Below are 23,950 nucleotides of genomic sequence, written 5' to 3' on the forward strand. Positions count from 1 at the left end.
ACTTTGACTAGCACAGTAAGGTGTGTTGATTAAAATATTAATTTGGAAATTTTGACTGGAAAACATGCTGATATTGCATTTTTTTCTTTGAGGTTATGTGAGGTGATTAACTAGGATTACAGCCTTTTAAATTATTTTTTATTTAAAATTTTGTTCAGTGCAGTGTTCAGTTAAACATTTCTGACAGAAATAGTCATCAGTTTGCTATTTATTTGGAGAATAGTGTTTTGACTGTATCCATTCTTATGGGGTGACATTACAGATGATGTTTGGTCTCTGACTCATTTCCCACCTGCAATGGTGGCTATGGATAGATCCATGGCACAGGCAGTTGGTTACAGGTTGCGTACCTGGGTTATAATAATGCCAGTCTGCCAAGGATCCTCTTTTTGAAGGGGATCCAGTGTTTGAGAACTATGACCTGTCAGTGTCAGATCAGTTGATTCCTCTGATGATGAACAGAAACAAGGACCCAAATGGATGTTTACTTTTCCCTGCTTTGATCCCAGCACTGGGAGAGGTCTTCTAGAAAGCTTGTAGTTCTGCTGTGTTCATTGAGGCTTGGCCTTGCCTGGCCGCCAAGCCCTTTTGTCTGCAGACCCTGGTTCAGTGTTCCCATTGACCTTTGCTAATAAGAAGACCATATCTTTGTGCCCATTACCTCAGATTAGCTTGGCAAATGGCTAGATCCTTAGGGAAAGCAGCACTGTAACTTTTAAAGTATTAAATTACCATTGTTTTATATAGAAGTTTGTGTTGAGATAAATGTAGAGTTCAGATGAGTTTGCTGCATCATTGCATAGAAAGCAAAATGTCTATGTTAAAGATATTGTTTCCAATGTTTCTCAGGTGTCAAAACATGCCCTAAAAAGTGCCTTGGAGGGAGCTGATACTGTTTCTAGAAATGTAGCATTGTTGGTGGTGATTAAGAGGTATGCTTGGATGCAATGACAGAATTTTTCTGATGAGTTAAAAAATTAGATTAAGAATGCTCCTTTTGAGCCTGATTGTGTGTCTGGTACAGCAGCTACTTAGATCCTTAAATGCTGGAACAATCAAGGTAAATTAATGCAAGAGAATTGAAAATATTTCATACTCCCAAGTTTTCCTCATTTAAGCCGAATACGTTTTGCAGCATAACAAGCAGAAGTCCCAGCAGAAAAATATCTATGGCAATAAAAGGAAATGTCAGGAAGACAACTCTGCTACACCTAACAAAAAAGGTTCCTTTCTTTGAAAGGTTCCCTGCTTCCAACGTATGACTATGTTGAGGTATGGCACCCATCTTTATTGAGTCCTCCATTAGGATGGGTGCCTTGTCTTTCAAGTTAGCTCTCCATACGGTGGCTTGGCTGTCAGTGGCTTCCATCAGATGGATGCTAAGCATTGGTCACAGGGATTTCAGCTGAAAGTGAAAAGATCTTCCATCTCCATTCTGCAGAGTTCCCTCTCATCTCCTTGATCATACTTTGTTACTTCCCCCCATTCTTCAGAAAATGTTGCTTCCAGGGGTGATAGAACCGTTCCCTTCATCAGAAAGAATGAGAGGTTTCTTCTCTAGTATTTTCTTTGTTCTCCAAAAACAGCAGTCATATAGACCAGTGTGGAGTCTTTCCTTTTTTTAATACATTTGTCAAGATCTTCAAGTTCAAGGCACTCATCCCTGCAGAGAGTGCTTCCTCTGTTTCCAGACCACTTACATGGTGATGGATGCCTTTCTTCATATCTCCAGGGCTCATCACTTCAGGGGATATCTGAGATTTGTTGTGTCTGGTTCGTATTATCAGTTTTCTGTATTGGCCTTTAGGTTATCCACTGCAATGCAAATGTTTTCCATATGCTTTGCTCTGGTAATGGCCCACTGACAAACTGTGGGCATTCAGTCTTTTCGGTCTTTGGATGACTTACTGATCTTTGCAGAACCTCTCTCCAGGTGTGTGGAATCACTAGACTTGTCCTTCTCAGGTGCTTAATTGACTTCAACAAGAGTCTGGCTTTTCTGCCTGAAGACAAGGTCCTCTAGTACCAGATGATGTTTTTGGAATTCTCTCATGGGAATGTCACCTCATTGAGAGAATTCCTAGAACTTTTTGGATTATTGACTTCCATGATTCTTATTTTACCATTGGCCCATCTTCACATGAGAAAACTTCAGTGGTATGTTTGAAATTGTTGGACACAGCAACTTATTCCCTGGAATCCCAGTTGCCGGTGCTGCCGTTCATCAGCTGAGAATTTCAGTGGTGTACAGATCAGTTGTGTATCAATCCAGGGCTCCCCCATGCCCATATAGTCTGTCCAGACAGATTTGTCTGACTTCACATGGGAGCTATGTCAATGGAAATGCAATTGCTAGCTGCTTGTGGACCCAAGGATGCACAGAAGCATGTCAATATCTAAGAGATGGTGGCGGTATTTCATGCCTTGAAAGTCCCTCACCACCTTTAGATTCCAGGTCCTCTTCTGGTAGTTATGGACATAACTGCAACGATGTAGTACCAAAACAAACTAGGGGGTATAAGGTCTTACCCTCTGTGCTGGTTGGCAGTGATAACCTAGGAGCAGACCTTTCAGTATTCTTTGTCTCTTCATGCATCAAACATCCCTTCAGTGCAGAACATTGTGGCAGACAGACTGAGTAGATCCTGGGCAGATGAATATGAGTAGAAGCTCAAAGCAGTAGTGTTCCAAGATCTAGTCCAGATGTTGGGAATGCCTCTAATAGATCTGTTCATCTTCTTTCAAAACAGACAGCTGGAGAAATTCTGCTCCAGAGAAACGTGCAACCATGCTTGGAGGACAGATGCATTCTCATTCCTTGGGAGAGGATTGTTCCTGTAGGTGTTTCCACACTTTCCACTGATTCAAAAAGTACTTGTGAAAGTTCAGACAGAAGTGTGGTCCCCCTCTATTGACCCTGGCAGTCTTTGTTCTCTCTGTTTATTATATTGGCCAAGGGCAATTACCACAGATTTCCTCACAGGCTGGATCTGTTCAAACAGTCTCGGGGAGACTGTTTCAACCTGATTTGGAGAAACTTCTGTTGCCAGCCTGGGTGATTCTATCTTGATTCCGTTTAGCCACTTGTTTCTTGAGGATGTGCAGCAGTTATTAAAGGAAGCCAGAAATCCAGCTGTTAGAAAATCTCATGTTTTCAAATTGGTGAGGTTTTCTTGCTAACTTGCTAACTGCCAACATGGATTCAGACCTTCACATAGTACTACTACAGCCTTACTCTCCTTTACCAACTCCATTAATTGTAACCGTAACAACTACATCCTATCATCTTCAGTCTTCATAGACTTATCTAAAGCCTTCGATATGGTTAACCACAAACTTCTTCTGCATATTCTTAAATCACTCTCACTTGATCCTCCTTCCTTAACTTGGTTTACATCTTACCTAGAAAACCGTCAGCAAGCAGTTCTCTGAAAAAATACATTATCTATTCTCCTCCCCATCTCATTGGGAGTTCCTCAAGGCTCTATCCTAGGCCCCCTTTTATTTTTTATCTTTATAAATGACCTCTATCTAGCTATCCCAAACACTATCTGCATACAATATGCTGACGATTCTACTATTATCTGCTCTGCCAATACACAAACTGAACTACAGTTTATCACACAAAAAGCTTTTACTACTGTCGAGCAATGGTTCACTGATCGCTGCCTACTGCTCAACCCTAAAAAAACAAACTGCTGTTGTTCTCACCTTCCCATAGATTTACCCCTCTTAACTTCACTCTTACTTCCACTGACAACACCATTATTTTCCCAGAAACGACTACCAAACTACTAGGAATAACCATTGACATCAACCTCAGCTTTGATACGCACATCAACAATACTATCAAATTAGTTAATAAGAAAATAGGTTCCCTTTACAGAATCAAAGCTTTCCTTTCACCAGAAGCAAAGACAACCTTAGCCAGATCCCATCTAATCTCTTCTCTACTATATGCATCTGCTATATTCACTAACCTCTCCAAAAACAATATTAATAAACTAGCATAATCTTACCATAATATTGCTCAATTTGCAACATGAACCCCATTTAGAACTCACCACTGCCTGAACCTAAGAGAACTAGGTTGGCTTGAACTCCCTAACCAACTCCTATTTCAACAATTCTAAATAGCTCATACAATCCTATACCAGCCAACTAAAACACCCATACTCACTAACCTCATTTCACCTTACAATAACCTGAAGCATCTATGTTCTTCCAACAAGCTACTGATAAATATTACCAAACCTAATAATTCTGCTGGAGATAGCTTCTTTTTCAACTCTGTTGGAACAATCTGGAATAAATTACCCTCTGACATCACATCCTTGTGCTCTCTCTCACTTTTTAAAAGACAAGTGAAAAATCATCTCAACAAACATTGGCTATGCTCCTGCACCAACCCAGGTTAACTCACTCCTTCATCTTTTATCCTCTCTATCCTTACATTAACTTTATATGTATGCTTTCTGACAAAAAAAAAATAAATTTCATACATGATATTTTGTTTGCAATTTTTAAATTAATGTTCCCTACTTACTGCTTTTTTGTAAAAATTGTATTTACCAATGTCTATGTTCTGTTTCCTATATGTTTTTTATATCTGTAATTTACCCTTGGAGCTTTTCTCCCCGGGCCTCTACTGAAAATGGACATATATCCAGCTAGAGTAGCCCGGTCAACAAATGTAAAATAAAATAAAATAAAAAGTAGTGCCTAAATAGAGGCAGAAGGACCACTGTGGTTAAAATTCTCTGGTCTTTTAATATTGGTGTGAACTACTTCAGGGTGGCTTAGTGTATGCTTCCATTAAGTTGCATTTAGTGGCCATCTCTGTTTGTATGCCTTTGGATCCCTCTTTCTTTCTTTCTTTCTCTTTTTCTTTCTTTCTTTCTTCTTTTTTTTGGTAAAACAGTTCCTGAAAGGAGTAGTGCATATGAGACCCCCTAACAATCAAATTCCTCCTTTGTGGCAGCTCAACTATGTTCCTGAAAAAAATGGCCTTGCTACCTTTTTAACTGGCAGGTTGCACTGATCTTAAGTTGTTAACATGGAAAACTAATAAAAAAAAATAATTTAAACTGAACATGTTTTTTCTATTGATCTGACATCTGCAAGATGTGTTTCTGAACTGCAAGCTCTTAGGGTGGGACAAACTTAACTGATTTCCACACACTTATCCTTTTGTTAGTTTGAAAGTGGTTTCAGTCTTTACTTTCTATAAGTATTTTAATCTCCCTGTGTTCTTTCCAGAACCTAAGTATAAGGGATAGACATTAGTTTATACTTTGGATGTGCATAGGTAGCTCAGGCACTACCTTAACAGAATAAAGTCCTTTAGGAAGGCAGAAAGGACTTTTATTTCCTTTTCTGGGACAAAGAAAGTTTGATCTGTCTCTAATCAATGTGGAACAGTAGAACAGCGGGTTCATTTATTGTCGAATGTGGAGCTTTCTACATAATCTGGAGCACTTGGCTGCTCAGGTGTATGTATTTCTGCTTGAAACTGTGTTACTGATAGGGTTGTCACCTATCCATTTTTCCAGATTATCCAGAAATCCAGTTGATTGTCCAGTAATCCAGAAAACACTGTACAAACTCCAGTATTCTGTTCTAAAAAAAGCAAACAGACTATTAGGGTTTGCAGAATCTCTGCTTTTATTTAAAAAAAACATTGCTAATGCAAAGCAACTGTGTGGCAGTGTAGGAAAAGGGGATGTTTCTCCTCCCCTGATGAGCCTGTGATGTCACAAAATGGGTAGGGAGAGGGTGGGGAGAGAGGAGGAGATGGGCAGGATTAGGGAGGTGTGTGGAGGTGTGACTTTGGTCTGGTTTTGGACACAAAGAAAGTGGCAGCTTTAGTTACTGAAGCTGTCAGTTTATTCAGAGCAATCTTTAGAATAGCAGCCCCTGCATGAATAGACTTTAGTTTGCTTTTGGCACTCTTTTATTGTGAATCATTTTTGACAGGAATTTTTCATCAATTTATGATTTATTTCTTGTCTGATACTCTCTTAGTCTGTACCAATTCATTTGGACTGAAACTAGCCTTTTTTTACAAACTCAGGGGACTTTTGTGCATGTATTTTGTGCTTTGAACTGTGTTACTGAACATACTGTCATTTGTTCAGTGCAGTGTTCAGAAAAGTATCCCTACAGAAATAGTCTTTAGATTGCTATTTAGAAGGAGAATAGTGGGATTTGTCTGTCTTCTTATGGGGTGACATTACAGGTGATGTTTGGTCTCTGACTCATTTCCCACCTGCGATGGTGGCTATGGATAGATCCATGGCACAGGCAGTTGCTTACAGGTTGCGTACCTGGGTTATAATAATGCCAGTCTGCCAAGGATCCTCTTTTTGATGGGGATCCAGTGTTTGAGAACTATGACCTGTCAGTGTCAGATCAGTTGATTCCTCTGATGATGAACAGAAACAGGGACCCAAATGGATGTTTACTTTTCCCTGCTTTGATCCCAGTACTGGGAGAGGTCTTCTAGAAAGCTTGTAGTTCTGCTGTGTTCATTGAGGCTTGGCCTTGCCTGGCCACCAAGCCCTTTTGTCTGCAGATCCTGCTTCAGTGTTCCCATTGACCTTTGCTAATAAGAAGACCATGTCTTTGTGCCCATTCCCTCAGATTAGCTAGGCAAATGGCTAGAACCTTAGGGAAAGCAGCACTGTAACTTTTAAAGTATTAAATTACCATTGTTTTATATAGAAGTTTGTGTTGAGATAAATGTAGAGTTCAGATGAGTTTGCTGCATCATTGCCTAGAAAGCAAAATGTCTGTGTTGAAGATATTGTTTCCAATGTTTCTCAGGTGTCAAAACATGCCCTAAAAAGTGCCTTGGAGGGAGCTGATACTGTTTCTAGAAATGTAGCATTGTTGGTGGTGATTAAGAGGTATGCTTGGATGCAATGACTGAATTTTTCTGATGAGTTAAAAAAATTAGATTAAGAATGCTCCTTTTGAGTCTGATTGTGTGTCTGGTACAGCAGCTACTTAGATCCTTAAATGCTGGAACAATTAAGGTAAATTAATGCAAGAGAATTGAAAATATTTCATACTCCCAAGTTTTCCTCATTTAAGCAGAATACGTTTTGCAGCATAACAAGCAGAAGTCCCAGCAGAAAAATATCTATGGCAATAAAAGGAAATGTCAGGAAGACAACTCTGCTACACCTAACAAAAAAGGTTCCTTTCTTTGAAAGGTTCCCCGCTTCCAACGTATGACTATGTTGAGGTATGGCACCCATCTTTATCGAGTCCTCCATTAGGATGGGTGCCTTGTCTTTCAAGTTAGCTCTCCACATGGTGGCTTGGCTGTCAGTGGCTTCCATCAGATGGATGCTAAGCATTGGTCACAGGGATTTCAGCTGAAAGTGAAAAGATCTTCCATCTCCATTCTGCAGAGTTCCCTCTCATCTCCTTGATCATACTTTGTTACTTCCCCCCATTCTTCAGAAAATGTTGCTTCCAGGGGTGATAGAACTGTTCCCTTCTTCAGAAAGAATGAGAGGTTTCTTCTCTAGTATTTTCTTTGTTCCCCAAAAACAGCAGCCATATAGACCAGTGTGGAGTCTTTCCTTTTTGAATACATTTGTCAAGATCTTCAAGTTCAAGGCACTCATCCCTGCAGAGAGTGCTTCCTCTGTTTCCAGACCACTTTCATGGTGATGGATGCCTTTCTTCATATCTCCAGGGCTCATCACTTCAGGGGATATCTGAGATTTGTTGTTTCTGGTTCATATTATCAGTTTTCTGTATTGGCCTTTAGGTTATCCACTGCAATGCAAATGTTTTCCATATGCCTTGCTCTGGTAATGGCCCACTGACAAACTGTGGGCATTCAGTCTTTTCGGTCTTTGGATGACTTACTGATCTTTGCAGAACCTCTCTCCAGGTGTGTGGAATCACTAGACTTGTCCTTTTCAGGTGCTTAATTGACTTCAACAAGAGTCTGGCTTTTCTGCCTGAAGACAAGGTCCTCTAGTACCAGATGATGTTTTTGGAATTCTCTCATGGGAATGTCACCTCACTGAGAGAATTCCTAGAACTTTTTGGATTATTGACTTCCATGATTCTTATTTTACCATTGGCCCATCTTCACATGAGAAAACTTCAGTGGTATGTTTGAAATTGTTGGACACAGCAACTTATTCCCTGGAATCCCAGTTGCCGGTGCTGCCATTCATCAGCTGAGAATTTCAGTGGTATAGAGATCAGTTGTGTATCAATCCAGGGCTCCCCTCATGCCCATATAGCCTGTCCAGACAGATTTGTCTGACTTCACATGGGAGCTATGTCAATGGAAATGCAATGGCTAGCTGCTTGTGGACCCAAGGATGCACAGAAGCATGTCAATATCTAAGAGATGGTGGCGGTATTTCATGCCTTGAAAGTCCCTCACCACCTTTAGATTCCAGGTACTCGACATAACTGCAACGATGTAGTACCAAAACAATCTAGGGGGTATAAGGTCTTACCCTCTGTGTTGGTTGGCAGTGATAACCTAGGAGCAGACCTTTCAGTATTCTTTGTCTCTTCATGCATCAAACATCCCTTCAGTGCAGAACATTGTGGCAGACAGACTGAGTAGATCCTGGGCAGATGAATATGAGTAGAAGCTCAAAGCAGTAGTGTTCCAAGATCTAGTCCAGATGTTGGGAATGCCTCTAATAGATCTGTTCATCTTCTTTCAAAACAGACAGCTGGAGAAATTCTGCTCCAGAGAAACGTGCAACCATGCTTGGAGGACAGATGCATTCTCATTCCTTGGGAGAGGATTGTTCCTGTATGTGTTTCCACACTTTCCACTGATTCAAAAAGTACTTGTGAAAGTTCAGACAGAAGTGTGGTCCCCCTCTATTGACCCTGGCAGTCTTTGTTCTCTCTGTTTATTATATTGGCCAAGGGCAATTACCACAGATTTCCTCACAGGCTGGATCTGTTCAAACAGTCTCGGGGAGACTGTTTCAACCTGATTTGGAGAAACTTCTGTTGCCAGCCTGGGTGATTCTATCTTGATTCCGTTTAGCCACTTATTTCTTGAGGATATGCAGCAGTTATTAAAGGAAGCCAGAAATCCAGCTGTTAGAAAATCTCATTTTCAAATTGGTGAGGTTTTCTAAGTAGTGCCTAAATAGAGGCAGAGGGACCACTGTGGTTAAAATTCTCTGGTCTTTTAATATTGGTGTGAACTACTTCAGGGTGGCTTAGTGTATGCTTCCATTAAGTTGCATTTAGTGGCCATCTCTGTTTGTATGCCTTTGGATCCCTCTTTCTTTCTTTCTTTCTTTGTTCTTTTTTTGGTAAAACAGTTCCTGAAAGGAGTAGTGCATATGAGACCCCCTCACAATCAAATTCCTCCTTTGTGGCAGCTCAACTATGTTCCTGAAAAAAATGGCCTTCCTACCTTTTGAACCAGCAGATCACACTGATCTTAAGTTGTAAACATGGAAAACTAATAAAAAAAAAAAATTAAACTGAACATGTTTTTTCTATTGATCTGACATCTGCAAGATGTGTTTCTGAACTGCAAGCTCTTAGGGTGGGACAAACTTAACTGATTTCCACACGCTTATCCTTTTGTTAGTTTGAAAGTGGTTTCAGTCTTTACTTTCTATAAGTATTTTAATCTCCCTGTGTTCTTTCCAGAACCTAAGTATAAGGGATAGACATTAGTTTATACTTTGGATGTGCATAGGTAGCTTAGGAACTACCTTTACAGAATAAAGTCCTTTAGGAAGGCAGAAAGGACTTTTATTTCCTTTTCTGGGACAAAGAAAGTTTGATCTGTCTCTAAGCAATTTATTGCATGTGGGTTGCACCCTGGTATTATTTTTTGTTATACCCACCATGGCGAGGTGAATCCAGGCAATTTAACAGCACTTTTCACCAGGGCCTTTTCTTCATCAGTAGCATTTTGGAAAGGAGTGGACACTAGAAGTACTGTAGAAACAATAACTTGTTTTTCTGTCCTTATATTCGCAAAGTACTACAAACTGGATGCTTTTTCTAGATTCAGTGCGGGCTTCACAAAATCCATTCTCCAGGTATTTCTGGACCCTTATCCTTCCTCCTGCCAGGTTGGTTAAGCTTTGGGAATCTACCCGTATACCAGTAATGCAGTGTGTTTGTTAAATATAATATAGTTGTGTAAGTTCCATTTACCTCTAACAGTAGATGTTCATAGAATACACTGCCTTACTGTGACAGTACCCTCTCACCATCCCTGTTTTTGTTGGGTGTATATAGATGGTTGCTGGAGGTGCTGTTGAGTTTAGTTCAGCAACTTTTTTTGGTGTGTGTCTGTATGTGTGCGCACTTGTGCGTGTGTGTGAGCACGTGTGTGTGTGTGTGTGTGTGTGTGTGTGTGTGTGTGTGTGTGTGTGTGTGTGTGTGTGTGTGTGTGTGTGTGTGTGTGTGTGTATGGCATTTGCTCTTCCTTTAGGACCCTAGAAAACTGAAAGGGTCTTGTCTGTGAATGTGAAAGGCTATCCTGGTCCTGCCAAGTGATTGGATCCTTCATCCTCATAGACAGACAATGGGAGGAGTTCTGAGTTTTGACAGACTGCCAGGGGGAAGGCAGCAGGGTACTACTACCCATATGCCTGTAAGACAGTGTGCTGCATGAATGTCTACTTATACAGTTAAGTAGAACTTAATTGTACTTTGTCCAATATATGTTTACCAGAACTTTCACCCAAATTCTGGATACATAATTTGATATTTTACTCATTCAACAATATAACGATCACTGAAATATAGTATACCTGAGAAGTGTCCTTTTCTTCAGGTGGTGTATAACCTGCTGTTTACCTTAGATCATCTTTATTTTGCAGGAGTTCTTTATTTATATTATGACAGTCTCAATTTTACATCTTCAGCCTTTCATTTTGTATTCCGCAGCCAAAACATTTTTTCTCTTTCAGATCTGCATTGTTCCATTTTTTGTTATTTATATATATATATATATATATATATATATATATATATAGATAGATAGATATATATATAGATATATATAGATATACTGTATGTACATGCATCTATCCCATGTTGCCTCTAATGCAAAAGGTTTAAGGAATCACACATAGGATCATAGGAAGTTACTAGGCTATTGGCCCTGAGGCCCTTATAAGTCTAGCCAAGAGTTTAGCCCATGCATAGACAAATCAGCACCCGATGCTCCTGTCCAGCAGGGACACGAGTGGAATCCCAGGGATGTATTTTCTATTTCCCATCCAGTTATCCAGATTGCACTTAAAAAGGGGTAAAGAGGTACTCTGCTTGATGTGGAGAGGGAGTTTATTCCATAGATGGGGGAGTCTCTGGGACACAAATCTGTCCCGCCAGCAAGTCCTATTGATGTCACAGTCCAAGTTGAGGCCTCGTGTGCGGGTTAGTTTAGTGGAGCTTGACTTGCAGTTATGCAGCAGTCCCATCAGGGCGGGGTCTGAGATCGCCTTGTATGCCAGACTGAGGTCACCTCTGAGGATTCTGTATAAAACAGAGTAGAGGCATAAGGCTTTTAGCCTATCTCTGTATGGAAGATTTTTGAAGTTCTGGATTCTCCTGGTGAGGAACCTCTGTGGTCTGTCCAGCTGCTGAATGTGCTTTGCAAGGTACATGCCGAATGGGACATTGTACTTAATAATGGGCCTTATAAGGGAAGAATACAGGGATGTTATGACCTCCTTGTCCCTGGATGAGATACCCTTACTTATGATGTGGGCCATGTAGAAAGCTTTCCGTACAGTGGAAGCAACATGGTGGTCAAAAGTCAGGCTGTTATCAATATGGGTGCCCAAATCCCGCACGACTGACTGCATCCTTAGAACATTGTTATTAATGTGATAATTTGTGGGGACATCTCTCTCCCCAAAGGGGATGATGATGCATCTTTTTGTATTCAGCTTGAGGCCATGTTTCTGGCACCAGTCATTTGTTGGTAAGGCCTTTTTGGAGGATGTCCACGTCTATAGGGGAACCTGATGACAGCTCCCAACTTGCAGTCATCTGCAAATCTGGTCAGCCATAGCCCACTGTTTTTGGCCTGTACCTCAGAAAAGTATATCCCAAATAACAGAGGCTGCAAGACTAAACCCTGGGGTATGCCACTCGATATGGGTCTACTGCTTGAGGTGGCTTCCCCTATTTTGACTAGGTGGTTTGGGGTCTATATTATATCATCGAATGTTTAAAAAAAGCGAACGATGAATAGTCGACCCCATGTAAGCGAAAGCTTACAATCTCGAAAGCTCAGACCAGTGATTTTTATTTTTTGAAACAATACATAAAGTGGGGGGCTTTGCCCACACACAGCCCCCACTTAAATATACCAACTCCGAGATCACACTACAGTGCCAAAAATGGCAAAGAAATGGAAGCGGCCAAGTGAATTCCTTCCCTGGGAAAGAATTTGCTTAAAAGCCACTTCGCTATTTTGCCTTTTTGTTGTTTTAAGTTCGACCAAGACGCATTCGATAGAATGCATCTTCGGTCATGTAATAGGAACCCATGGTTTATGGATGTTTATTGAGTTTAGGGTCCTATCAGTGAGCCAGTTGGCTACTCATCTGGTAACATACAGATTGATGCCTAGTTGAGAGAGTTTATCTATTATACCTGAGTTGGGAATAGTGTTGAAGGCTTTGGCCAGGTCAAGGTAGGCAGTGTGCACTGTCTTCCCTTCATCCATGGCTTTGGTGACTGTCTCAAAAAAGTCAACCAAATTTAACAGATATGACCTCCCCTTGAAGAAGCCAAACTGTGTGGGATCGAGTGTTTGGAGGTTGCCAATGTCCTTGTTTATGAGGTCCATGATAATCTGTTCCATGGCCTTGCAGATCAGGCTAGTTAGGCTTATGGGTCTATAATTTCTCGGATCAGTGGACGCTCCACCTTTGTGTAAAGGGATGACAGTAGCTGTCCTCCACTCAGCTGGGACAAAACCGGTACTCAGGCTTTGGTTGAATAGGGTGCCTAATGGTGCTGCAAGTTCCTGCCTGAGTTCATGTAGGATGCAGCCTGGGATGTTATCAGGTCCCATGGAGGCTGTAGTTTTTGCCTTTGAGAGAGCAGTGATTACCTGATCCCTAGATATAAGGGGAAGGGGGCAGGTACTGGGAATGTCCTGATTTACTGATGGGGGGACAGAGGGGTGAAATTTTCACTGAATCTGTCAGCCAGCAAGTTTGATATATCTACGGCATTTGTATATGTGGTGTCCTACCATCAGTTCTGAACAGATCTGGGTGGTAGCTTTGAGATTACGGACATATGTGAAGAAGGCCTTATGATTGTCTCTAGTAGATGTAGCCAATTTGGACTCAACGCTTGCTTTGGAGGATTTCACTAGTGCTCTTATTTGCTTGTTTAGACTAAGGAGAGATTGCTTCCAATTGGGCACCTGCTCCTTCTTGGTCCTTTTCAGCAATTTTTTTCTTCTGTGATAGAGGTTATTTATTGCAGATGTCCACCAGACAGGTTTACTCTTCCTTGCGGAGGATGAATTAGTCCTGTCAGGTATTCCTGATTCCATGCATCTATATAAATGTTCGTAAAGTAATTTGGTATAGTTTTGAATACTGGTGCCAGTTCCTAGAGAGGGGGAGGAGCTGTGAAGCTGTTTATACCATCCCTCAGGAGGCTGTAATTAGCTTTGGAGAAGTTTTTTTTGATTGACCCTAGCTGGAGGGGGGTTGGGAGAGGTGAAGACTTCAAATGTGACCTCTTTATGGTCGGTGTTTACAAGGGAGGATGATACTGCAGGGATGCTGCAGTGGCTACTCATGTTGGTTAATACCAAGTCCAAGATATTATCACCTCTCGTGGGGGTATTGAATAGCTGTTCCAAAGCATTTGCTTTACAAAATTGAGGAATCTCTGGGTATTTGTGTTCTGGCAAGAGTAGTTCTTCCAGTCTATGTTTGGGTAGTTAAAGTCACCCAGGATCAGGGTAAAGGGCTGAATCTTGATAGATTTGAAGAGGTCTAGATAGGCAGTTTGGGCATCTTGGGTCAGATGTGGGGGCTGGTAGCTAGCTATTATTTGTATAGGGGTCTTGTCAATAGTTAACTGCACCTGTCTCCTGTGCATCATACCGTTTGACCAGCCTGGAGGTATGTATGTCTTTAATATATATTGAAACTCCACCTCCTTTGGCTTTACTACCCACAGTTTGGGGTCTGAATGTATGATAGGATGAGTAACCAGGTAAGGCTGGGGTGCTCTCTGCAGCTTTGAACCAGGTTTCTGTGACCACACAGATGTCAGCATTTTCCAGGGTTAGGAATGCTTGCAATGAGTGCAGTTTCATGTTTAGACTCCTAGTGTTTAGCAGCATGACCTTTAATTTGTGTTTTGTTGAAATTTTTATGTTGGTAGTTTTAACCACATCACTTTTCCTAAAAAAGGCACTATAGGAGCGGCAAGAGCCTTAACCAGAATTCTGAAGCCCAGGTGAGACATATGCAGGCCATGTCTGGCAAAACATTGTGGTCTGTCAATCATATCTTCCCAGGCTGTCGGGTACTGGATCCCCCTGGAATGACACCAGAAACTAAGCCAGTTGTTAAAGTCAATCATTTTCTGTTTGTATTCAGGCATCATTATGGGTGACGGTAGAATGATGCTTAAGGCTAGGGACATACCTGCCTGGGACACATATTCAGCAAATACAATCATGTCTCTCTTCATATAGTCCAGCGAGGTACGTCTCAAGTCATTCAGACCAACATGGACTATGACAGAGTCATAACAGTAGCTGTTGTTGAGAGACTTGAGTGAGTGTGTGATATGGCAGATTCTGGCCCCTGACATACAACCAACTGTGACTTGCTTCTTATCCAGCCTGGTGAGAGGCACATCTGTGTGTCTTACAATGGAGTCACCTATGACTAATATGTTAGGTTTATGGTTAAGCCTTAGTGGTTGTGTGAAAAAGGTGTGTGAACTATGAGTAGAATATGGTGTTGAGGGCTGTGGAGATCGAGTGTTTATTTGTCTTGGAGGTTTTTGCCTCGGAGGTGTCCTTTGTTTGGGTATGCTTTTGTTGAGGACCTCCACATATGTGGGTGTGTGTTGTGTAAGTGTGGGTGGTGTTTGAGGTGTAGTGATTGTGTTGACAGCCTCCTCAGTGCCAGATATGCTGGCTTGTGAGGGAGAGAGCTTGGACTCTAAGTTCCTAATGTAACTGCATCTCTCGCAAATTTTATTCCTAGGTGGTAGTAGTAGGTGGTTATCTGTGTACATAAGGCAGTTGCTACACTGTCTCAGGATGCCCATATCAACCAGACTGGCAGGAGAAACTGTAAGAAATTGTCCATCCATATTTTTCAGAATCTGAGAGAAAAGGCCAGGGAGAGCTAAGGGATTACCTAAAGCCCAAGTGCTTAAACCAAAACTAAGTGGCTTAGAATAACAATTTAAATAGGCTATAAACAAGCAGTAATAAATGCAACAGAAAGGATGCAACTGAACACTTTAGAGAACAAGCCGCAGCAAGTAGCAGAAAATGCAAGATGAAGTAATAGAGCAGGAGGAGGAAACACAAATACAGAAAAAGAAGCTGAATAAAGTGTTATTTTATTCAGTAAAGTGGAACGGGATAGAGGAGGAACAGAAGAAAATTCAAGGTTAAGGATCTAAGGGGTTTGACCTTCCCAAATGATCTATGTGGAAAGTCTAGCATTGCTAGATTTCTTTTGGTTTTTAATGATTTCATGTTATAAAGTACATCTTCAGATTTTCTAATCCAGATAGACCTAATGCAGTTCAATACAATTTTACTGTCTAATGTTTAACTCATTGAATTTCCCCATAGTAACCATGCATTATCAGTAATTCTATTCAGACTAAATTCCTGTACCTGTACCCCTTTCTTTTATATTTCTTGTTTAATTAATTCCAGAACCTATTTATTCTATTTCATTGCAAAAATACACATTTCATGGCCCCCTCCATGCATTTCTACTCTAGAACATTCTTTCTCATACTCATTTGCATTAAATTAAACTAGCACTAAATAAAATCCTCCAACCCCAAAATATCATTTACTCTTTGTTTTCTACTTGATGTGTTTTTTTCTTTTGTTTGTTTATATCCTTCCATGGCTCAATTATATTTTTTTCATAAAATGATTGCATAATTGTAATCTATCAATCCTTTAATTTATTACATTCAGTTTCTGTCTGATTTTTTTTTTATTATAATCAATGTACTCATGGTACCTCATTAAATTTCCTCAAGTCAGTATGAATACTGCCTCATGTCTGTACTGAAAGTAGACCTGTGTGTAGGTCAACAAAAAGTTAATAAAATAGTACAAAAATAAATGAATGAATGAAATTAAGTAGTCAGTCCTACTACACTGTGTCGATATATGAATTTGCTGACTAATGAGGCAGACCTTTGATGGGTATGTGGATTAGTATTTTGCCACCTAAGGATCCCAAGGGCAAGACAGCAAAGTATGACAACCAAGTGCCCAAGTTTTGAATAAAGCCTGACAACATTGTCTTGCCTGTCTTACCTAACCAGTATAGTAAGGTAGATTACTCTTTGGCTTCAAAAAGGTTTGAATTGCAGGAGTGCAAAACATATTTACTCACTCTTTAATAGGTTTGTTAACACCAGTTATGCAGTGTGGCTTGTTCAGAACATTACAATGAATGATGACTTCCTGGGAGCCAATTTTCTTGTGTACTATAATGTTGGAGAGATGGAACAACGGATGACCTGCAACGTCTGTCATCTATAACTTCTTGCTGAATTTATAATGATATTTTTGTTCAGCTTATTCTCTGGAATGTTTGTTGCGTCACATTCAGATTGAGACATTGTCATTGTATCACAAATGTATGCCCCCTGAAAAGACTGAATATCCATCAAGCTCTGTGAGGACAGGGGCACTTCTGTCTTCTCCTGTTGTGGTGAGCACACATGATCAGTACAATTTGTAATATTGTTTTCAAACTATTCTAGGACTGAGTTCTTTATCTGTAACAAAGAGAATATATAATTTATTGCCATACTGATAATGAACAATTTAGGAAAGCAAGACATGGATTAGTGTTTTAACCTCTGTGGGTTTGTTTTATTTAGATGGCTTGGCATGGAGAGGTTCCTGCACTACCCGTATTTGGAGATGGAACAAATTTTATTCCAATGATTCACATATTTGATTTAGCTGCGTGAGTACATTATTTATTTCTGTTTTAATATTTTTAATATAAACATATTTGTAATTTTAAATAAGTTTATAATACTGCATATTATTTTTGTTCTAGAGTGAAGCATGGGACTGTAAAATAAGTGCCAATTTCTCCACAGTAATATCCTCATCAAAGTAAACAAGCATTCTGAATTGAATGAATGAGGAAACGTTTTAAGTTCATCATTCTGACTGCTGCAGTAGCCTTTGGCTTTATAGTTGTATCCTTGCCTAGGATACAACAACCTTCCAGATTCACATAACTGTGGCTCCCTCCCACACGTACTGTACATTGACTGCATATTGGCCAGCCTTTTGTTTGGAAATCAGGACAAAGAAGAGGTGAAAAGTTAAACACACAAAATCCCCTTCTGCATCCAGGGAAAAACAATGGACTGATTTTTCTCAGGGTTTTTTCAAGGCAATCATGTCTCTGAAGCCACCTTTCTTTGTGACCCAACCTTCTCAAGCCACACCACACAAACAGGCCTTAGATTCTTCCTCCTCTGATGAGAAACCACACAGGGATTCTGATCTTTCTCTCGACTGCTCATCCCAGCTGCACTCTCCAGAACAGATTTCCTCAGATGAGGGAGGCTCACTCTCCAGATTCCCCCTTGGAAGATGTCTCCTTTGGAGAAACCTTACAAAGCATAATGAAGAATTTTGAGTGGCAGTCCAGACAGGTGTCTGAAGTACAAAACATATATTACAGCTTATTAAAAATGGGCACTCCTACTCCTCCTCCTCTTCCCCCAGTGCTAGATGCTTACTTGGACACCTTTTTTGCCATTTCTTCAGCCCTGGATTCTGTCCTCCTGCTCCAAAAAGGCCATATAGATTTTAAAAAGTTCCTGATGAACTTAGGTATCTCTACAAAAACACTGTGGCAGACCCAGCTGCAGTTTCCCTGGTCTCAGACAAACTTTGCAAGTTGCTCTCTGGCACTAATGTTCTCACCAATGACAAGGACAGTCGAGCAATTGACAGGTGTGGTAAGAAAGTGTATACTTCCTCCACTTTAGCTTTCAGAGTTATAAACTACCAAACTCAAATACTTACTCTCTGTCTGCTGCAGTCCTTAAGCAAACCCATTTCAGAGTCCCAATCTATGGAGTAAAAACAGGATATACAGTTTTTAGTGGCCCAGGTTTTCAAATAGGCAGGCACAGTATAAAATGTAGCTGTGATGCTGAGGATGCCTCTTCCAGGGCAGTTGCCACTGGCTTAGTGATTAGTTGGTTTGCCTGTCTGCAAGGTCAAACTACTCCAGAAGAATTCAGGTCTAAGATTTTACACTCCTGCTTGGATAACAATCTCCTTTTTTGGCTGACAAGCTGCCAGTCTCTTCAAGGCTATGCAGGAAAAGGGCAAGGCAATGAAAGATTGCCATCAGATCAATCCTGCTGTCTGCAGTTCTCAGGTACCAGAGAAATTATTCAGTAAAATCCACCTTCACCAAGAGAGATCCTAGAACTCCTCATAGGCAAAGGGAAATTATTAAGAAAAAATTCTCAGAAAAAAACTCAAGACAGATTCCCCTCATGGGAGGCCTCACTTTGGTATTAAACCTTGTGACTATATTCTACCCATCCCCTCCCTCCAAAACCTACCTCTCCACCCCCCCTCTCCAATAGACTCTCTCTTTCATTCCTTTCTGGGAAGCAGTAACATCAGATTTAGCATTATCAAGGAAGGTTACTGTGTGTCTTTGGAAAGCAGACCAACTCCCAGGGGGTATACCCCCTCCTCCTCCTCCCAACCGGATACATCTGCTGAACCCTATCATGCAAGACTTAGTGGCCCAGGGAACCACAGAAGAGGTCCCCCCACCATATTCAGGAATGGGATTTTACTCCAGGATCTTCCTTGTCTCAAGGAAAGAGGGTCAATGGAGACCCATCCTGGACCTCTTCAGGCAAAACACCTTTCTGAGAGTGTTCTTCTTCAAATGTTGTCCCTGCAAACTCTTCTACCTTTTTTACTCCCTCAAGCCTTTCTGGTATCCTTAGAACTAAATGATGCTTAGCTGCACATTCTCATCTGCACCTCTGGCAGAAAACTTCTCAGGTTCTTTACTGGGTCATCTAATTTTTCAGTTAACTGTTTTGTCCTTTGGTCTTTCTACAGCTCCAAGCTTTTCACAAAGTGTCTGGCTCCAGTAGTGGCTTTTTGCTACACTCAGGACATACAAATCTTCCCTTACCTGGATGACCTTCTATGCCAGACTTTATCCAGGGACACTCTTCTAAAGCACCTCCATTACACTCTGTGAGTTTTGACTCTACTGGGATTCACCATCAATTACAATAAATCCCAGCTCGTTCCCGCCCAACAGCTGACCTTTCTGGGATGAAATCTGGACATGTCTGCCATGCATGCTTCTTTTCCTTAGGAGTTCACCTCCCTAGCCACCAAGTACTTAATGCTTTCCAACAGGGATCATTGCTTGGCCAGACTAACTCTCAGGGACCTGGGACACATGGCTGCCACCATCCCAATGCAGCCCCTTGCCAGACTACACATGAGGAAAATACAATGGTATCTGAAGTTACTGTGGTCTCAGCACTCTCACCATGTCGAGACCCATAATCCTCTTCTTTCTTGCAACAAGAAAGAACTCCTTTGATGCAACAACCAGGCTACACTCAACCCAGGTCTCCTATTCACTCCAGCCCAACACAACTGAGTCTTGTCTATGGATGCTTCAGACAGGGCATGGAGGGCGTGGACAGGAGACCACAGAGTGTAAGAGGAGTGGCCTGCCTGTGTATTCAAAGAACACATAATTGTAAAGGAAATGAGGGCACTTCTGAAAGCTCTACAGACTTTATCACATCTTTGGAAACAGGACATACTTGTCAACCTTTCAGCATGAGAAATCTGGACAAAGTCTAAATAATGGGAGGACAAAGATATGAAAATAGAGGCAATTTTTAAATATTACTCTTGTAAACTTAGAAAGTTGCTTGACTAAAAGGTTTTGTGTTAAAATGTTTCTTCTAAAGGGTATAAAGTTTGAAAATCAATTTATGTCATTATTTAGTCACTTAAGGTCAAAGTGATTTGATAGAAAACCACAGATTTAATGAGTTACAGACCATAAATTTGACACAAAAATCTAGGCATTCTGAAAAATCTCTACATTTGCGAGGTAGGAAACCAGACACTCATATGGTGCACATGGACACCATGGTGATGTGGTACATAAATAAGTAGGGAGGCACGGGAACCTGTCCCCTGTGCAGGCTAGCACAGAAGGCCTGGCACCTAGCCTGTCAGCTAAATCATACATTTATGGTGATGTATATTCCCTCTCAGCAGAACATATTGGCAGACTCTCTAAGCAGGGATTTGGAGGACTCTCATAAATAGGTTCATAGGTTCATAGGTTCATACTAGGCTATCTGCCCGAGGGCATTTACAAGCCTATCCCATCGTTTTGTGGCTTACGCCACCCCTTTAGTATGGGGAACTATACCCATTATTTTGCTGTGCCTCTGTCGAGCAGTGACACTGAGGTAATCCCTGGGGTATATCTGTGATCTCCCATCCATTGGTCAAGATTTCTCTTGAACAAGGCCAGCGAGGTGCTCTGCCTCACATGTACTGGGATTTTGTTCCACAGCATAGGGAGTCTTTGGGTGATGAATCTATCCCTCCAGCACGTCCTATTAATAGCCGTGTCGAGGTTTAAGTCTCCCGCCCTTGTGGCTCTGATGGATCTAGATTTTTTGAGGTGAAGCATATTCATCAAATCTGGGTTTGACATGGCCTTGTATGTTAGGCAAAGGTCACCTCTGAGCAAGCGGTAAGTGACTGAATAGAGCTGGAGTTCTTTCAGTCGGGCAGCATAGGACAGATTTTTGAGACCCTTTATCCTTTTGGTGAGGAACTTTTGTGGCCTCTCCAGCTGCTGCAAGTGTCGGGTCAGATACATCCCGAATGGGGCATTGTACTCAATCATTGGTCTGATGAGTGATGAGTAAAGGGAGACTATGACCTCCCTTGATCTAGATGAGAATCCTTCATGATAAGGTGGGCAATGTAGAAGGTCTTCCTAACTACTTTAGCTACATGGGTGTCGAATGACAGACTACTATCAACCTGGGTCCCCAGGTCCCTGATAACTTCTTCTGTGCTCAGTGGATTGCCACCTATTTGGTAGCTAGGGGTAACCTTGTTTTTCCCAAAGGGTATGACTATGCATTTTGGCATTTAACTTCAGGCGTGGCTCTGGCACCAGTTATCCGTTTCTGTGAGACCCTTTTGAAGGATATCTGTGTCAGATGTGTTTTCTACTATGGCCAGTTTGCAGTCATCTGCAAACTTTGTCAGCCATAACCCTCCTGTGTTTGCTTGTACCGGAAAAGTAGATGCCAAACAAGAGTGGGCCAGGACTGAGCCCTGTGGGACACCACTTGTGACTGGCTTTGAGTCTGACATGGCGCCAGCAACTCTAACCCTGTGGGTTCTGTCACTCAGCCAGTTTGCAACCCATCTTGTGATGTATGGGTTAACATTTAAGCTGATGAGTTTTTCAATGATACCCGAGTGGGGTATTGTATCGAAGGCCTTAGCCAGATCGAGGTAGGCTGTATGGACTGCCTTTCCCTCGTCAATGGCTTTGGTGACTGTTTCGAAGAAGTCAACCAAGTTTAAAAGGCATGATCTGCCTTTGACAAAGCCAAACTGGGTTGGATCCAAAGTCTGCAAATTCCCTATGTCTTTATTTATGAGGTCCATTATGATCCTCTCCATGGCTTTGCAGATAAGGCTTGTCAAGCTAATGGGCCGGTAATTTCCAGGGTCGGTGGAGGCACTGCCTTTGTGAAGTGGGACCACAGTTGCAGTGCGCCACTCCCCGGGTACGTATCCAGAGGTAAGACTTTGATTAAATGGTCCTTGAATACAGAAGTGTTTAAATCCATAACTCTCAGATGGAGGATCCCCAGATAGACCACTTTGCCCTCCCATGAGCATCACCTGCTCCTTCTTTTCTGCACAAGGAATCCATCACCTCTAACCTTGAGGACAGATACCTTCTCCTTCCATTAGATGGGGAAGTCTCTTTATGCATACTCCCTCTGCCTCTGCTCCTAAGGCTCCTTCTCAAGGTCAAGAAAGGAATTTCCAAAACTCCTGCTTCTGGCACTTTTCTGACCAAGACAGCACTGGTTCCCACTCCTTTTTCACCTATTAAAGGGATATTACTGGAAAATCTCTCCAAATCCAGATCAAATCACTCAAAAGAAAGGGCATCTCCTTCATCCCAATCTGACCTCTCTCACTGTAACCTTCTGGATGATAGTATTCTAATCCCCACAAGACACAATTTTTCTGAAGTGGTTTGAACCCCACAAGAAGCCAGGACGCCTAACACGAGGAAATCTTACACAGCCAAGTGGAAGAGATTTTCCATCTGTTGCCTTAAGTGCAAACTCCAGCCCCTTCTATTGGACGCCTCCACAGTACTCCAATACTTGTGTGACTTATTACATTCAGGGTTGGCATAGTTTTCTATTAAAGCTCACTTATCTGCCAATAATGCTTGCATACCTTTGGAGCCCCCCATACTGTCCAGGACAGAGGATAAGCTTTTTTGAGGGGAGTTTTGCACCTTAAACCCCAAAGGAAACCTATCAACCCACCACGGGACTTTAATTTTGTTTTGGAAAAACTCTCTTTAGCCCCTTTTGAACTGGCTGCTTCAGATACTCTAAAATTCTGATGTTGGATCTTGGCCTTGAATTCAGCCTGCATTGTCACAGAACTCCATGCTCTTATGGGTATTCCATGAGAATTTTCCATTTTCATCTTCCACAAAGACAGGGTAAGCCTCAGGGCCAGTCCATCTTTCATGCCAAAAGTGGTTAGTGAGCTAACCCTCAACTAAGCAGTCAGTCTGTCTACCTTTTTCCTCAAGCTCTAGAATGGGGGGGGGTATTACACTCTTTTAACATTCATAGACAATTAAGGTGTTACCTGGAAAACTAAGGATATCTGAAAAATGGATCAGCAGTGGCTTCATCAGGTGCTTTCTACAAAGAGGTGGTTACCAGGTCCATTTTGGAATCAGCTACCGGGTTATCTGTTTACACCATCACAAAATACTACAAGCTAGATGCATTCTGCAGGTCTAGAGCAGTGTTTGCCAGAACTATTCTGATTGGGCTCCTGGACTCTTTGTCTGCTTTTTCCTGTTACGCCTTAACCCTTCTCTCTCTCTCTCTTTCTCTCTCTCCAGCTTTGGAATTCACCCATCTGTTAAGAATACTGCAACAGTGACTTAGTCAGGATGTGTGTAAGAACTTACCATAACAGTAGATGTCCCACTGATCATTGTTGCAGTATTCCTTGCCTCCACCTTATCCCTATTCACTTGTGTAAGAACTTACCATAACAGTAGATGTCCTACTGATCATTGTTGCAGTATTCCTTGCCTCCACCTTATCCCTATTCACTTATGTAAGAACTTACCATAACAGTAGATGTCCTACTGATCATTGTTGCAGTATTCCTTACATCCCACCTTATCCCCATTCTCTTGTGTAAGAACTTACCATAACAGTAGATGTCCTACTGATCACTGTTGCAGTATTCCTTCCATCCCACCTTATCCCCATTCTCTTGTGTAAGAACTTACCATAACAGTAGATGTCCTACTGATCACTGTTGCAGTATTCCTTCCATCCCACCTTATCCCCATTCTCTTGTGTAAGAACT

The 23,950-nt window shown here is 41.5% G+C and overlaps 1 protein-coding gene across 1 annotated transcript in view; it reads left to right on the forward strand.

The window, feature by feature from the left end:
• Positions 1–23,950, forward strand: part of AK7 (adenylate kinase 7) — a 1,289,119-nt gene that overhangs the window by 439,747 nt on the left and 825,422 nt on the right. Inside the window, exon 7 of the mRNA XM_044074647.1 lies at positions 17,116–17,204. Coding sequence (XP_043930582.1) covers positions 17,116–17,204 — 89 coding nt within the window. The remainder of the gene's footprint in view (positions 1–17,115; positions 17,205–23,950) is intronic.

This window comes from Protopterus annectens, chromosome 6.part0 (assembly GCF_019279795.1).
Source record: "Protopterus annectens isolate FY-2018-M chromosome 6.part0, PAN1.0, whole genome shotgun sequence".
Taxonomy (NCBI): domain Eukaryota; kingdom Metazoa; phylum Chordata; order Ceratodontiformes; family Protopteridae; genus Protopterus; species Protopterus annectens.